At 51.8% G+C, this 16,910-nt stretch overlaps 1 protein-coding gene across 1 annotated transcript in view; it reads left to right on the top strand.

Moving 5' to 3' along the window:
* The window catches only part of AKNA (AT-hook transcription factor), a 47,743-nt gene extending 36,996 nt beyond the window's left edge, over window positions 1-10,747 (top strand). Inside the window, exons 15-21 of the mRNA XM_026657355.2 lie at window positions 2,587-2,757; window positions 3,614-3,726; window positions 4,598-4,708; window positions 4,948-5,046; window positions 6,542-6,667; window positions 7,360-7,522; window positions 8,264-10,747. Of these exons, the coding sequence (XP_026513140.1) occupies window positions 2,587-2,757; window positions 3,614-3,726; window positions 4,598-4,708; window positions 4,948-5,046; window positions 6,542-6,667; window positions 7,360-7,522; window positions 8,264-8,555 (1,075 nt within the window). The 3' untranslated portion in view covers window positions 8,556-10,747. The remainder of the gene's footprint in view (window positions 1-2,586; window positions 2,758-3,613; window positions 3,727-4,597; window positions 4,709-4,947; window positions 5,047-6,541; window positions 6,668-7,359; window positions 7,523-8,263) is intronic.
* The last annotated feature ends 6,163 nt before the right edge of the window (window positions 10,748-16,910 follow it).

Genomic DNA, 16,910 nt, shown 5'->3' with positions numbered 1-16,910 from the left:
GCCTTGGCAACAGTCAGGGTTTGCACGTTTGTTTTTGTTCCCCAGTGGAATGAACCCCAAACCTCGCAAACATTTTTGCGAAAACAGAATTGTGTCCAAGTGCCTGGTTTGGGATTGAAACCTGAGCGCTGGGCTGGGCTGACGGGGGGTGGGGTGAGTCAAGGCAGGGAAGGGGGGATGGTAGCCTGGTGGCCAGGCCGCAGGCCTGGAAGACCTGTGTTCAAGTCCCTGCTCTGGCTGATTCAAAGTAGAGTTGTTTGTCCCAGATCATCCTGGATTTCCCACCTCCCAAGCCAGTGCCCTAACCACCAAGCACCCTCTCCCCACCCCATCACACACCCTCGAAAAGCTCAGGTTTCAACCCAAAAGCAGGCACCAAAACCCACTATCAGCGCATGGCACATGAGAGAGTCAGGGACGGCCCTGGGTGCTTTGGTGGAAGCTGGTTTTGGTCCTCCCCCACTCAAAAGGCCTAAGCTAAACAACTGGGAAAAAAACCCCAGGGATTTGGTGTCCCTGAACGTTGGCACTCAGAGCAGCTACCCTGGTCACCCATCTCTAAGGCCAGCCCCGGAGAGAGTCCACCTCTCTCGTTTTCCGACAGAAACGTCGTCATAACCGATCCGTTGCCACAAAACATTTCGGCTTCGATGAAGCAGCACATTTTGGCAAAATGTCCTTGCATCGAAAATGTCCTGCCCATCTCCAGTGCTCACTCTTCACGGGTGTTCGCTCCCTCCTGCTGACGGGGGTCAGTGTGAGATGGATGCTGCTTCCCCGAGACTCACCACGTCCTTCTCCTGACCATTCGTGGTCATTGCAGCTTCCACGGGGCCTAATTGCCGGAGGCGATTGAGCTCCCAGAGCTCCAGTTAACTTCAGCTGGGGTTGTGGGTGCTTAGCACCTCTAAACAATTAGGCCCCATGGCTCTTTCCACAGGAGGAGGTGCGTTAACCCATCTCCTGGCCTGTTTCCAGAGTAGCCAAGTACCTTCTGCTTCTATAAATTCCCCCCATGGTCTCAGTTGAATACAGGAGTCTTCCTCATGTCTTGTCCTGCACCAGGGATGGCTGCACGTCAGTGACTCCTGCATATCCATTTTAGACTGTGAAATGCCTTGGGAGCCTCTGACGTGGAAGACGGGGCTCATTGGGATTGGGCCGCCACGCTGGGTCACGTAGCTGTGGCACCGTTAGCTTGCCCTGTAGTCAGACAGCAGAAGCCTTTGAAGGGAGACAACTTGGGTGCTGCCGCTGTTGGTGCATCCTGAAAGTACCTTCTAGGGTACGTCTGCTGCCGATGGAGTCTCACGTCAATGTTGACATATGAGGATTCAGTCAACACTAAAGGTGACTACGGATACGCGAGGTCAGACCAATGCGAGAACCACAAACACGGTTACATGTGGGACAGACAAGATTGTCCATGACCATTGCAGGCTGCATCTTGCTTCACAACAGTTAACAGTGACAGGACAAATCTGCTGCCACCTTCCTCTGCTGTGGGCTGTTGCTTTCCAGCGGCTGGGGTCAACCTGACAGGCTTCCAAGTTTGACTTCAGTGTGTCTTTATATCGTTTGTACTGGTCACCAGGAGAACAGTGCTTTGCTTCAGCTGGCTATAAAATCTGGCCTTGGGTAAGCATCGTAAGCATGACTGCCCGATAGCTATTTAGCTTGGTGCTTCCCTTGACCGAGGCAGTGTGACGGCATTCCCAATGCAGAACAGGCGTGGGCTGTGCGATGGGGAATCCCACGCCCAATTATGGCATTCTGTGACAGCGTACTCCTTAGGTAGCAAAACTTCTCCACGGACCTGAGAAGAGCGTGGTTGATCTCCATGACTGGGTCAACGTGCACGTCCCCTAGCACAGGCTGGTCCAGCGCTTCGGATCGGAGTTGCGTTGCTGACTCAAGCTGCACTGGGATTAGATTCTAGTGGAAAACGTGTGCGCAGTTCCTGTCCCACTCTCTCATCCACGCGAGCCATGCGCGTACTGGTGCAGGTTTAAGTTCGGAGTTCCGTCTCTTAGCAAATGCTGTTGACCCCTCGTGGTTTCTCCACCTTTCCAGAGTTCCTTTGGAAGGGCAATCCCGTGCCCCTCTAGGCTGTAACTGGCTGCCGGTTTATTTGATTGCAGCCTGCATTCGCCATGTCCAGTACCATCTGTGGCATTTTACAGGGGCACCAGCTAGCTTAGATGCCAATAGCTGTGAAGCCATGTCAACTGCTTGAGTATTTACCCCAGGTCCTGGGTGGGTGGGGCTAGTCCATGCTGCCACTGCTTCACTGCTATTGTTACTCAAGCTAGCTTTGATCTAGATTAAAGCTAGCTTCGGTGTGTCTACGCGCTGCAGTCACACCTCTTGGTAGACATGCCTATAGACGTGGTTACTTTTAACTCTCGAGTCTCCAGGGGCATGAGCCATGGTGTCCCTTCTGCAAGAGTCTGAGGAGCAGAGATGGGACTGGCCATGTGATTTCAGACAGGCGAAGAGAATGGAGTGTTCCCCATTTTCCTTCTGGATCGGACATTTTTCTTGTAACCTGCACTTATTAATCCTTTTTTCCCCTTCCCATCCCAGCCAGGCCATCCGGGCTCTGCAGGACGAGGTCTCGCGGCTTCGGCAGCGGCTGGAGGAGAGTTTGCACCGATCCCGCAGCTACCCAGAGGGAAAGTCATCCCCGCGCACCGCTAGGAGCAGGAAGCAGCCCATGGTGAACGGCCCCTCAGTCCAGAACTCAGGCCCCTTTGGGTAGGTGCCAGTGTGCGGCATAACGTGGCCTTGTTGCCTATTGTGCCTTTCCTGCAAACTCTGCCAGCGGGAGTTCAGTGACATAGGCTGGCCGACAGCCGCCTCCTTCTCCGGTTCTCTCCGGTGCCCAGGGAGATTTCTGCCCCCCGGTGGAACTGACCTGTTTTCTGCTGAGACTTGCAAAGGTTACAGGGAGGCTGTTCCAGCCGGTGGGAGCTGAGTGAGGAGAAGGCTCTTGCTCCAGCAGTGGTGAGGGGGTGTGACAGGTTGGAGAGGAAGTAGTGCCAGGCAGGTGGAAGTGGGGAGTAGGGAACGCCAGGTGTGAGACAGCACAGGGGGGGGTCCCAGCCTCGGCTGGCGCTTTTGGGGACGCGGGGGCCGTATAGCTCCTGTCGAAGCTAGTGGGAATTAGGCTCGTGTAATGCTGACCGAATCGGGCCCTTTATCGCACGGTGAAGGGCCAGTAGCTCTGACGGGGGCCAGGTGGGGTGTGGGCCTTTTCCCATGCAGCTTTCTGGGAGACTGACAAGCTTCCCCTGGATCCTAGGATTGGGCCAGGCTCATTTCACCCATGTGCAGAGCCACACGGACAGCCAGAGCCGCAGAGGGTGACAGATGATTGCGTTAGTGCCCTGAGTCCCCCCAGCAGTCCTGCCAGTCTCCCCACGGACCCCGTCTGCAGGCTGCTAAGCACATGGCAGCTCGTCCTCTCCATGCTTCAAGGCAGAGGCGGTGACTGTCACTCGGTGCAAGCAGAGCCCCCGCAGGGCCGGGTGGAGGGGGTGGTTAAAACCCCCTGCACCCAGAACCGGGGTGCTGAGCCCTCAACTTCACTCTGTGTCTGTCCCTTTCCCAGCGAATCCGCGGAAAGGAGCCCAGGCGAGTTTGGGGAGCCGGCTCCAGTGATCAAGCCAGCGAGGCGGGTGAGGTCGGCATCGCTCCCTCGGGATGGGCCTGAACGGGACCTCAGTAAGTAGACCCGTTGGAACCTACCCCCTCTGGGATCAACCCAGATCCAGGAGCAATTACTCGGGGGCAGCAGACTGCAGAGGCACCAGGATCTGCTTTTCCTTCTTTGAATTCCCCCTCCTAAAAGGGATTTTCAGGCGCCCTTCCTATGCGTGCAGGAGGTGAGAACGGGCACTCTGTGGTGCACACAAGTGGGCACTGATACCAGCACCCTGGGAACGTTCGTGACAGGCAGGCTCATGCCCAGATCCAGCCCTCCTGACCTTTCGGAAAGCTGGAGTCTGGACCTGGATCCAAACTTGTGCCCAGCTCTTCACGGTCGTTACCCTAGATCCTGTGGTGTTTCATTCACACGAGGGCCGGTGGTTGCTACAAGCGCAACTGTGGTTGCGCGACCCGCCTGCGACTCCCTCCTCTGACCTGGTGTTGACAACACACGCTTGAGTCGGGTTTGCACCACGGCACCACACCTACCCCGCCCCCTAATAGCTCTTGTACCAGTGCATGCTGGGAGAGTGTGGTGTTTAGATGCTGCTTGTATTATTAGAACTGGGAGCACTGGCTGTTGGGAGTCTGAAAGGATGATACAACAGGGGGGAGGAGTGGAGGAGGCTGAGTGAGGGTTACAGAGTGTGCAGCAGCAGCTTGGAAAAGAGGTTTCCACTGTAAAAATAAAGTCCTGTTGAAGCTTGTTAGTACCTTGCCTGCTTGATACAACAGAGAGTCAGCTATCCCATAGTGCCTAGAGAACAGGCGCACGGAGCAGCACCCCCAGCACGCAGGGCAATGCACTCGCTGGTTAGAAACGCACTAGGGAGGTGTCTAGCAGACGTGACTGACCGTCTAATCGGGTGTTCTCGGGGTTCTGCAGCGTCGGAGTCAGACTGCCCCCCGCCGCGGGCTCGGGATGGGAAGCCCAGGACAAGCTTCTCCTCCAGGCAGAGCTCTCCGAGGCCACTGACATTCAAGGGCCATTACACAGGTGGGTGAGCACGAACGAGGCCCTGCTCGGCCTTGGTAACAACATGGGCCACCCTGTGTTCTTAAACTGGATCTCCGCTCTCTGCCCCATGCACACGCTGACTTGATGTTGTGCTTACCAGGCAGGAGGGAGCTTCCTCTCCCAGCCATGTGAGCGCCACCGCTCAGTCCCCCTCTCCCCCTTCCCAGCTGGGTGCCCTCCGCGAAGGGTGCTGAGCCAGCTCTTGTTGCATTCTGCAGGGACGCGCTACCACTTATCGGCCCCTGTGTCCCCAGAACGGAGGGAAGACACGGGCCCCACTTCCTGCCTCCATTGCCAAGGGACCAGGACACAAGCTGGTAAATATCCCATCCGCTCATCTTGGGCCAGACCCCAAGGAATCACACCTCAGAGCTGCTTTGCTTAGTATTTACAACCTGTAAAATAACAAGATTTTGCACTTCATTAGTGTCTGCTCCCTGAGATTTCTGAGGGCTTCGCAAATACCCACTAACGAAACCATTAGTTACTTAAGGCCTGAACCAATGAAATAACGAAGCCTCACACCACCCCGATGAGAGAGCTGCAGAGATCATGCAGATGTGTTTTGGGTGGAATGCGCTCTGAGAGTGGTGAGAGGGACTCAGAGCCAACCCCGGGGTGGAGGGACCTCCTTCGTATTGGAAAAGGTAGGAGCCGGCTCCCTCTGCTGATTGTGCAGAAGCAGGACTGGCCAGTAGCCACTCTGACCGTGAGATTTGCAGATATTGGGTAGGCTGTATCCCTACCACAAGAGAGCAGGCTAGTACAGATCAAAGCATGTGGCATCCTACACTGCTGGACTGTTAACTCAGCCCAGTTGCACATATGTCGCTTGCTCTCTCCTTACATGTGACCCTGTGGATGTTGTTCATTATTACGGAAGCACCCCACATAATCGACAGGATGGGTGACATTGCCAAGATTAGGGTGACCAGATAGCCCCTGTGAAAAAACGGGACGGGGGTGGGGAGTAATAGGCGCCTATATAAGAAAAAGTCCCCAAAAACGGGACTGTGCCTTTAAAAACGGGACATCTGGTCACCCTAGTCAAGATGAGGCTGTCAGATCAGCCGTAATCCTTGGATTTTTCTGGCCTTTGTTGCAATCTTGCAGTTTTCCCATTGTGCTAAAGCCAGTTGTTATCGTTCGCAAGCTCTGTGTTATAACCTGCTTTGTTCGTCTTGTTTCCCAATGCTAGCAACAGCCGGCCCATAAAGAAATCATAGAATCATAGACTATTAGGGTTGGAAGGGACCTCAGGAGGTCATCTAGTCCAACCCCCTGCTCAAAGCAGGACCAATCCCCAGACAGATTTTTGCCCCAGATCCCTAAATGGCCCCCTCAAGGATTGAACTCACAACCCTGGGTTTAGCAGGCCAGTGCTCAAACCACTGAGCTATCCCTCCCCCCGGCTTTCTGGACTAGCAGCCGCCTGTATTAAACCATTTAACTTGGCTAAAGATTAACTTGCATTTAGCACCCAGCATTTTGAATACATTGCATGCAAGCTGTGATCCCCTCAGGTGCTTTGCCTGAATTTTTGCACATCCGAGGCTGTTTCCCTGCAGCTGCTGAGGGCGCAGTCCTGTCGCTGATAGGACCCCACAGCTGAGCTAAAGGGGTACGGTTCCATTTGCATGTTGTGACCCAGCATTCTTTGCAATCAACTTTTTTTTTTTTTTTAAAGTTTTTACTTTCTGCAAATTGCCTTAATCCAAACAGCCTGAAACCTCCTATGTACTTTTACTGCCGTTTGGCGTTTAGATCTTTGTGGAGTTACTTTACTCACTGTTTGTCCTCTGTGTTTTTTAGGCAATGCATCATCTGGGGACACCATGAGACCCGCTCAGCATAGCACTCCAAGGAAGACGCACTGTCCCACCTGCAACGGGACCAGGAGCACCCCTGTTTCTAAAACCAGGGACAAAGCAGCACATGGTGGGTGACCAGTTTGCTCTGTTTGAATGTTTCTGTTCTATGAAGAGCTGCTCTGCATGAGGAGTGACCCTGGTGAATGGTTCCCATCTAGCAGAGGGACATACTGGCCAAGGCCACACTGAAAGCTGAATTCAAAACTCTGCCGTTCCAAAAAGGAGTGTCTGCAGAGGATAGCAGTAGAGAAGCTCCCAGCCACGCTAGTGCTAGTTCCAGCTTCAGCCAGCTGGAGTTGCTATAGGTAATGAAATTGGCGTGCTGGCTATGGCTCACAGCTGCTGCAGCGCCAGCCTCTGCCAGTAGGAGTCGCTGTAGGTAATAGTAGTGGCACGCTGGCTGTATCTCACAGCTGCTGCAGTCCCAGCAGTGGCTGGGAGGGAATGGAGTGCTGTCTGGGAGAGCTCAGAGGAGTCCGCGTAAGGACTGGAGCACTGACAGTGGAGGGCCTGACACTTGCTGCAGTTGCAGATCCCAGGGCAGGGTTTTCCAGCACAGCGGCTTGCAGGTGTGATTCATCCCAGGGAGTTATTCCAGTAGATTGAGGGGTGCATCCCCTGCCCTCTCTTTGTCCTCAGGCCAGACTCGCCCCTGGAGTCAGTAGCGTAGCACCAGGGATGGAAGTAGCCTCGTGGGTTTCCTGTCCATTCATGCCGAATACCAGGGTGTCTCTTACCGTGTGTCGTTCTTCTCCACAGCGACAGGCCGCGGCACAGAGAGCGCACCTCAAGGCTCCGACCTCCGTCACAAACCCGAGAAGCCGCAGCAGCCTGGCCTCTGGTACCTGCCGGCCCCACCCCCTGGCACAGCTGTCAACTACATCCCAACAGTGCCCCTGGTGCCTTACTCGCCCTCTGTGCTGTAAGAGCGGCCCATGCCACGTTGGTTGGGGTTACCATGGGGAGGGGTGTTCAGAGTTTCCTTCTGGGATTGTGGGAGGCAGCCTAGGATCTCTAGGGCCTGTGGAGGGGAAAGATAGTCCAGCGGTTAGGGCGCTAAGTTGGGACTTGGGAGAATGGTTTTGGTTCCCTGCTCTTCCACAGATATCCTGCGTGACCTTGGTCAAATCACTTAGGCCCAGATTTTTAAAGCTATTTAGGTATTGCTCCACGCAGCGTTGCCAAGCCTAAGTGATTTAGGCACTTAGGAGCTTCATCTGGAGCGGTGTGTCCCGTTTTGGGCACCACACTCTAAGAAAGATGTGGACACACTGGAGAGAGAACAGAAGTGATAGGTTTGGAAAACCTGACCTCTGAGGAAAGGATACAAAAGGGGGCACGTTAAGTCTAGAGAAGAGAAGGTTGAGGGGGGCATAAGCCTTCCAATATGGAAAAAGTTGTTATAAAAAGGACAGTGATCAATTGTTCTCCAGGTCCACTGAGGGTAGGACAACAAGTAATCAGCTTAGTTTCCAGCATGGAAGATTCAGGTTAGATATTAGGCAAAACTTTCTAACTCTGAGGGTAGTTCAGCTCTGGAACAGGTTATGGAACCTCCAGGGTTTGGAGAACAGGTTGGACAAACGCCTGTCAGGGATGATCTAGGTTTGCTTGTTCCTCCCTCAGCACACTGTATTTAGTCTTTGTTGTTGTTTTTTTCCAGCTACTGTTCTCCACCACCACCTACCTCAGTCCCTGGCCCAGATGGCCTGCCTGCCCATTACTCCAGCCCGTACAGAGTGGCGGAGCTGAAGCCCTGGGCCACCCGGCAGCAAGCCCATGGTCACCACCACTCCCTGATGCTTGACTTCGACGACCTGGAGGACCTCAACTGGTCCCTGAGCCAGGCCGTGGAAGCCGCCAAGAGCATGAAGCTCACCACCAAGCAAATGAACAGGTCGCTGACCTCTGAACTGAGCAAGGCCAGGCGCCTGAGGGGATCCTGCCTCTTCTGACAGAACCTGGGGGCGGCTTCCTCTGGGGCCTGGCGGGGACAGTTTGAGCCGGCAGGCTGAGCCTCTCCAAACATCTGGAGATAAGCCCCCCAGCAAACATCTGGGGAACTGATTTGCCAAAGAATGACTAGACTGTCCCTCAGCTTCCCCCTCCTTCCCGTGGGGCTGCAGAGCCGTCCGCCGGCGCCTGAGGAGCCTGTGACACACTGGAGTCTCCACGCGGGATCCGCGTTGGAAGCTAAACCTGCAGAGTCTCTCCACCCTTCTCCAGAGCCCCCTCAGCCCGCATGTTACAGTTGCCTTAAGCCTCAAGCCTCTTTGCTCAGCAGGACCAGAGCTGCGGTTGCACTGGGGATCTCACCTGCCCCTCTCCGCTTGGCCAGTAGCTTTCGGTGGTTGTTGGTTTTCTTAAAGGATCAAATTTGAAGATGAAGGAAGACAGAGAAAACCTCGGGACACGTGACTAGGCAGCTGCCCTGGCCTCCCAGGGGCCTGAGACTCGCACTTTAGAATCCCCCCGGCCTCGTCCCTAGAGAGCGCTCTACTTTTAAGTAACGTTTTAACTCCCCTTCTCCTTCTCCCCATTGGCCAGCTTGGAGATGGACCCCGGCCAATGGCTTACCATCGCACTGTGAGTTCCCTCCCCTAGCCCTTGCAGAAATTCCCACTTGGGCCTTACCCCACCTTGCGTTGCTAAATCAATCCATTTCCCTGTGGCTCTGTCCCAATACACCACGTCATAGGACTGCTGTGGCACAGCCTAGCTGGGACAAGCTCGGTTTACAAGCCGAGTCTTTTCTAGCGTCGCTCTTGTTTTGTGTAGGCCCTATCAGAATAAGGGTGGAGCTTCCTTTGCAGCAAAGGTTACCTCAGAGTGCTTGTGCCACGGACAGGGTACAGGTCTCTATTTTAATACGTTCATCGCAAAGGGGAATAGAGGAGGATCAGGTGTTTATGTGGAATTTTATTGTTTTTTCTGGCTGTTGTTGCTGGTGTTATGTTGGCATCGGAGGGGACGGGAGAATCAAAAGGGCTTTGCTTCCGCAGTCTGGAACTCAGCTTGGCTGGGGATTCAAGAGGCTTGTTCACCTTCTCCTCTTTCTCTTTCTCTATCATCTCTCCTCCCTGTCTGCCATTTCTGGCTTTGCTGGGAGGGCAGAGGAAGCACAAACGGTCAGTTTCCTTTTCTGTTTCTAAGGCCTGATCCTGAGAGGCATCGAGCACTCTCTTGCTTCTCCTTGAATTTGAGAGAAGCCACAGGAGCTCAGCACCTCTTGAAGGTCAGCCACGCGGTTAGGTCCCCGCACTGATTCTCCTGGGCTAGCCCAATGCTGCTGGTCCGGGAGCTGGCCAATGCGGCGTTAGTTTTTGTTTTAACCTTGTTTTCATTGGCACTTATTTTGAACTCTCACAACCATTTCTATGGAGATGAACACCCGAACCTGCAATCAGATCCACTAGGGTGCAGCCCCCTCCTCCCTCCCCCCCCTTGACAAGAGCTGGTAGAAAAATATGTAAGTACGTGTCACGCAAAAATATGTAAGTACGTGTCATTTTCTCGACATTTTTTAGTGAAAAATGTTAACATTTTCCCACTTTTCACTGGAAAAAAATCTACAGCCGGAAATCTTTCCGGTTTTGGTTCTTCCCTCTTTCTTTCTCCTTCTTTCTGTGTTGCCACTGAAGAGGCAGAGGAGGAAGGAAAAAAGAAAGCAAGCGCTAGAGGGATCAATAATTGAAAATTTTTAAGCCAAAAAAAAATCTTGTTCAAAAGTTGGAAAATTACAACCACCACATATCTGCAAAAATGTTCAGTTTTTGGGGGGGGAGTGGGGGAAGGTGATTTTTTCATTGGAATAAAAATTCAGATGAAAAAATTTCAGCCACTCTATTGACATCAGTAAGGTTTTTGCATGGGTGTAGGAGTCTGTCTTTCTGTCCATCAGTCTGTCCGTCCATTCCCATAATAACCATCTCTCTATCTAACTATCATCTGATTTCAGGATTGTCATCTAGGTTTGTAAATCCCCTCTTACAAAAAAAAAAGTTTGAGCCAAAATTGGACACTGTCCCTTTAAAACCACAGACCTTTCTGCCAACTTAGATTTAGGGTTTGGCTTCTATCAAGCTGTTTGATCCCCTTAAAGAAGCGCCTGTTTGCATGTTGATATTTTTAATGGAACATTTCTCATTGTGGTAGCTGATGAGTGGCTAAAGCACTCTCTCTTCAGGTTTTGGTTGTGTGTGTGTGTGTGTGTGTGTGTGTGTGTGTGTATATACACATATATAAAATAATTATTTTTTCAACATAATCCTTAGGGCATTTCACTTTATACATGTAATTTATTGTTTTTTTAAAACTGTTCCCAGTGTGTGTGTGCTTTTAAATCTGCGAGGGGTAGTGAGCAAATTCCTCTCCAGCCTATAATGGTCCTTGTCTGTGCAAATGGTGCATATGGGCTGGGGTCAGAGGGTCACCCAACCAATCAAGCCTCCTTGGTAAAGGTAGGAACAGGCTCCCTCTACAGTGCAGTAGCAGCCAGTTGCTGATCTGATAATAGGACTTGATCACGGCTTTGCAGAAGGAGAATATAGCACAGGTACTGTTGAGGCTGTATCCTATTGCAAGGTAGCATGGATCAAAGCACGTGCTTGGACAGAGGAGGAAAACTTTGAAGAGAAGGTACATCCCGACATTGCTCCCTATGGTACGTCATGCTGTCGAATTTAAAATGGAGCTGGCTGTCCACAGACTAGATTTAACTCTCAAAGGCTGTCCTAGCAGGGCCTTTTCCTTATTCCAGCTTGGATGGCTGTTTCTTGAATGGGTCATTCAAACTCTCCCAGCAAGAGTGGTAGTTACTCTAGTTTCCAAATCACCAGTGTAGGGAAAGTTCGACCATCACTTTAAACACTGAACTGTCTGACACTCAAGTGCCATCTAAAGCCCACAAGGAGATGGAGCCTGGGCGTGGGAGTTAAGGTCACTTGAGGCTTGTCCGCACAGACGTTGCACTGGTTTAACACCATAGAATCATAGAATATCAGGGTTGGAAGGGACCTCAGGAGGTCATCTAGTCCAACCCCCTGCTCAAAGCAGGACCAATCCCCAACTAAATTATCCCAGCCAGGGCTTTGTCAAGCCTGACCTTAAAAACCTCTAAGGAAGGAGATTCCACCACTCATAGACTCGTAGACTTTAAGGTCAGAAGGGACCATTATGATCATCTAGTCTGACCTCCCGCATGATGCAGGCCACAAAAGCTGACCCACCCACCACCTCCCTAGGTAACCCATTCCAGTGCTTCACCACTCTCCTAGTGAAATAGTTTTTCCTAATATCCAACCTAGACCTCCCCCACTGCATCTTGAGACCATTACTCCTTGTTCTGTCATCTGCCACCACTGAGAACAGCCGAGCTCCATCCTCTTTGGAACCCCCTTTTAGATAAAACTAAATCCCTATGTGGACACTCATTGATTTTGAACCAGGCTTTTATTGGTAAATTAGAGGTGCCAGGTAAATCACAATAAGTTGTAACCAGATTAGAAGTGTGTGTGTGTGTGTGTGTGTGTGTGTGTGTGTGTACGTGCACACCCTTGCCTTGGTTTAAAATCACACCTTTAGTCAAACCAGTGCAGGCTTGTGTGCAGACAAGATTTCCAACAGTGACTAGTGATTTTTGGTGCTCAACTTGAGACCCTTTAAAGACGGCTGAATGTCAGAGGGCAGGTTATCAGCACCTCCAAAAATCAGCCCCCTTTCAGCTGGCTCAAGCTGAACATCCCAAACTTAAGGCACTCCTAAGCACTAGTTAGCCTGTGGGCTACAGCGTACAGAAAGAGTCAACATTTTAGCCTCTGTGAGGTAATAACCTCGTCTTTCCCCATCTCCGCTTAGGGTCTGTACCTCTCTCCATGTCACAAATGTAACTGTGCACACAAACCATCTGTCATCAGGCCATATCTCAGAATCCCTGCTGAAGACCAAACTCCCATTTACTTCAATCGGAACATTCTTGGGGGAGAGGGTGAATCTGAGAAAAATCATGACGTAAAGGGTTTCTGGAATTGATCCTGCATGTGTGACTTTGTTTATATGTAGGACCTACCCCAAGTGCCCCATTTTAAAAAATTATTTATTGCTTCATTTTTTTTAATATTATTGTAATCGGGTTGTGGCTGTTTTTAATGCACAAGGCAAGTTATCGGGTCTCACTCTCAGGGACCTCACAGAGCCACTGAAATTATGTCCCATCACAGACAGAGCCCTGGAACAAGGGGAAGCTGTGGTCGATCCATAAAGCTTCAGAGCTTGCATCGTGAAACTCATCTCAAATAACCGCTGACAAAAAATGGAGTAGCTTAACAGAGCTGGTCTTCTACTAAAGATGGAGGGCAGAACTGAGCTTTGTTCAGTGGGGGATATTTTGGGGGCAGTCTCTTAAGATTAACTTCTTAAAAGTCTGTTTGTGTGAGAACCTCTGTCCATATAGACAGTGGAACCCACTGACAACAACCTCGGCTATATAGTGAGGGATAAAGAGAGGCCCCATCTCACTGAGCAATATTGAAATGTGAAAGTTTTGCTTAGAATGAAGTTGTTCTGTGTGAGGGTTTTTTTGTTTTTTTTTTTTTTTAAAAAGACTGCTCGAAGAGGCTTCCATTTGATGGACCAAATTCAGGCCTGGTTTTTAAGGGTGCAATGCCATTGACTTATAAAGGAATTGCACACACAGCTTTGAATTTTGCACATGTACTTGTTTTCTTATCGCAAGGCTGGTTGTACTGTGGCCAAGAGCCCCCGAGCTCTTGAAACCAGGACACTGTGATGAATGCATCCTCGCAGGGAGAACACAAGAAGTCCGGGTGTGTGCGTGTGTGTATTTAATTCTAGGAACTGCAATAACAAGAAGTGACGGTTACATGTGCAGCATCTCCCGGTTTTGTAATGAACTAGCAGAGCCATTTGACAGTATTTTGTAATGAAATAATTGCCTATTTTTTAATGAAATAAATTTGTTTGTTTTTCAAACCAAGTCTCTCTTGTGTGTTTTGGATACAGCCCTGAGCTTCAGGGAACCCAGCCTTCCCAGATAGCTATTACTTATATATTACCACAGTGGCTGGGAGGCCCCATTGTGCTTGGGGCTGTACATACAGATAGTTAGAAACAGTCCTGTCTCAAAGACCTAAATAGCTAAGACAGACAGTGGGTGGGAGGGAAACGAGAGACACAGCGAGGAGAAGTGACTGTCCAAGGCCACCCAGCAAGTCGGCCACAGAACTGAGAATAGATCCCAGAGCTCCTGACTCTAAGGGCCCAACTTTTTCATGGTATTTAGGTGCTTAAGGATGCAAATAGATACCGACTAGGATTTTAAAAAGCATCTAGGCACGTTACTCCAATGGGAAGTAGATGCCTAGACGTTTTTGAAAATCTCACTAGTACTTTGAAAAATCTGGCGTGCAGTCCATGCCCTGCCCACTAGACCATGCTACCTCTCTTCCAAGCTTTAGCTTCAGTTTGGAGTCACCAGTGGAAAGGCTACTTTGCTTCCGACTCCTGATTGCGGGCCAAGGGGCCATTCTTGATTTGTTCCAATTCTCCCCGGTGCTGCTGAGATCAGAATCTGAGCCACCCAGTCACCTTTGCAAGGCTGGTATCTCTTAAAGAGACAGCGCAAGCAAAGGCAAGCCTATGGTATGTAGGTTCCTGGATGGGATTGGAGGTACTCTGGTGCAGACTTTTCCATCGCTCCCAACATCCTCCAGGCATCCACTGTTTCAAAACTAACCATGCTCCCTTGAGATAAAGGGATGGAAAAGGACACCAGGCCACCCTGATTATCCAGAGGTCGCTGAGGGCATAGAAACCTGCAGATGTTCAGGAGAGCCAGGATATGGTGTGTTTTGACTGTAACCCAACAATAGCAATGCCTGGAAATGTGGGGCAGCCAGGAGCTGTGGAAGTTTCCCCTATGCAGCTGTAGCAGAAGAACCTGAAAATGGTCATGCTGGGTCAGACCAATGGTCCATCCAGACCAATATCCCATCTTCCAATACTGGTTGGTGCCAGGTGCTTCAGAGGGAATGAACAGAACAGGGCAATGATTGAGTGATCCATCCCCTGTGGTCCAGTCCCAGCTTCTGGCACTCAGAGGTTTATGGATGCTGAGAGCATGGGGTGGCAATGTCCCTTGGTCTCATCGTACATTAGGATAGCTGCAAGGGTGGTGTGAGGCTTCCACCAGCTCTGCCAATACCTTGAAATGTGCAGGCACGAGGGCTAAGCTGCCATGCCCTGCTTGCACTATGATTCCCTCAGTCTGGACCAATATCCTGCTCATCTGCATGGGTGCTTGCCTGGGGCACACCCGCTCCTCAGCACATTAGGGGAACACCTTGGCAAATGGATAAAGGGGCCTAATTCTGCAGCACGTGGCCAAGGTATCCAGTCCCTATCGTACAGCTGGAAAAATTCCACAGATCCCTTCCCCCAGCACCAGGGGCTTGGATTAGACAGCTAAGCCCATCCTGACCTCAGCTCGGATCAGAAACTACCACAACCCCAGTGTGTGTTGATCCCCCAGGCCCTTCTGCCTGTTAAACCATAGGGGATTGGCTGGAAAATGGAACGGGGAGGCAGGGGAAACGGCAAAATTTGCCTTACATTTTGTAATCAAAACTTTATCAGTTTTTCCAACCAGCTCTAATAAGATGAACTGGCCTCACCGCAGCACAGGGGACAGGCAGGAAGGTGGTGCGGGGAGCCCTCTAGCTAGCGGATCGCGTGTGCAGAGACTTAAGACTTACCAGGCCCTGGGAGTTCTGGCACTCACGCAGGTGGGAGCTAGGACTCGCCATATAACAGATCTGCCCTGGGGAGCTCTGGAACGGCTACCGAGACACGCTCCCCGACCTCTGCATTTCCCCACTCCATGCATCTGTTCGCACACGGTGCGTTTCTTTAACTCTTTCCCATAGCAAACACTGTCATGCTCTTTATCAAACAAACCTGTGCACGGAGCCCAGTGCCCCTGAGTGTGGGTGTGGTGGTTTACTTGAGATGAGGAAACTGATTTCAGCTACGTGTTTACGGCAATGTCCCTTCTGTGAGGGATGGAGCAGAGGGTATGAGCCTGATGAATTCAGCAAAGCTCCCAATGACTCGATCAGGTGCGTAATGACTAACGCTGTGTGAGCTGCCTGCTAGCAGCGCACAGGGTCTCTCCGAGTGCTGGCCTGGACCCAGTGTCAGGCGTGGCATTGGACACTCCCCTGTCACTCCTGCCCACCTGCTCTCCCACACCCGGGCACACAGCAGCCATTACCTGGCCATTGCGCCACCACGGGGACCGGTGCCACTGTGGTGCCAGCTGAATGGGCAGCTCAAAGGCCCCTGGCCTTCCGTTTCATGGCTCTCCCTGCTAGCTCAGAGCCGGCCAGTGGCAGCAGTGAGGAGGTGGCAGCACCAGCAGCCCCTGTTGGAAGGACCCCGATACTGGTTGTAGGCCCTGTTCCTTCAGATGCTCAACCCCATTGCACCCAGCTATGGCAAGCATGCCCCTGCCCCAGAACCCCTGCAGATACCCCTCCGAGCTTCCCGGCTGCCCACTCCCGCCCCCTCTGTGGCGACCAGCGCGAGGTCTCTGGGCACATGCAGATGAGCACAATGAGTGTTGCAAGGGGAGATTGAGGGGAGGGAAGCAGAATGGGGTGGGGGGCAGAAACACCACCACACTCCCCACCCCCGGGAGGCCTCCCCAGCCCCCTTGCAACAAATGGGCGCCTCACAACTCAGCCGCTACGCAGTTCTGTGTCAGTTGCTCTTTGTCCGCAGGGAGCGGAAGAAATTTGTCCTCTAGTCCCTACCAGACATTCAGCACTGTAACAAAGGCTCGGTGTCCTTAGGGGAAGGTGAGGCAGTGTGACCTAGTGGCTAGAGCACAGGACTGCGACTTGGGGGACATCGATTCTAGGCTCGGCTGGCCACTGACCTCCTGGGTGACCTTGGCAGGTCACGGTCCCTCTCTGTCCCCGTTTCCCCACCTGATACTGACCTCCCTCGTGCAGCACTTTGAGATCTATCGAGGCAAGGTCCTATAAAAGAGCAAGGTATTATTATTATTATTAAAGCATTGATTGGGGGCTGGGTACCAACCGTGATGGGTCTTACCCAGTGTGGCCAATCCTGCACTCCCAGTAGAAAATTCTGCGAAGCGTAGAGCTGCTGCAAGTCTCCATGTTATTCTGTCAACATTTTGACTTTCACAGACAAGGGGGAGGCAGGAGGTGGGCTGGGGCAAGTGAGGGAGTGAGAGGGGGGACTGACGGGTGCAGTGTTGGTGTAGC

The sequence above is a fragment of the Terrapene carolina genome, unplaced genomic scaffold (genome assembly GCF_002925995.2).
Source record: "Terrapene carolina triunguis isolate 2854851 unplaced genomic scaffold, T_m_triunguis-2.0 Scaffold238, whole genome shotgun sequence".
Classification (NCBI taxonomy): Eukaryota; Metazoa; Chordata; order Testudines; family Emydidae; genus Terrapene; species Terrapene triunguis.
Note: the sequence above shows the minus strand (reverse complement) of the source record. Positions and strands in the feature narration are given on the sequence as shown.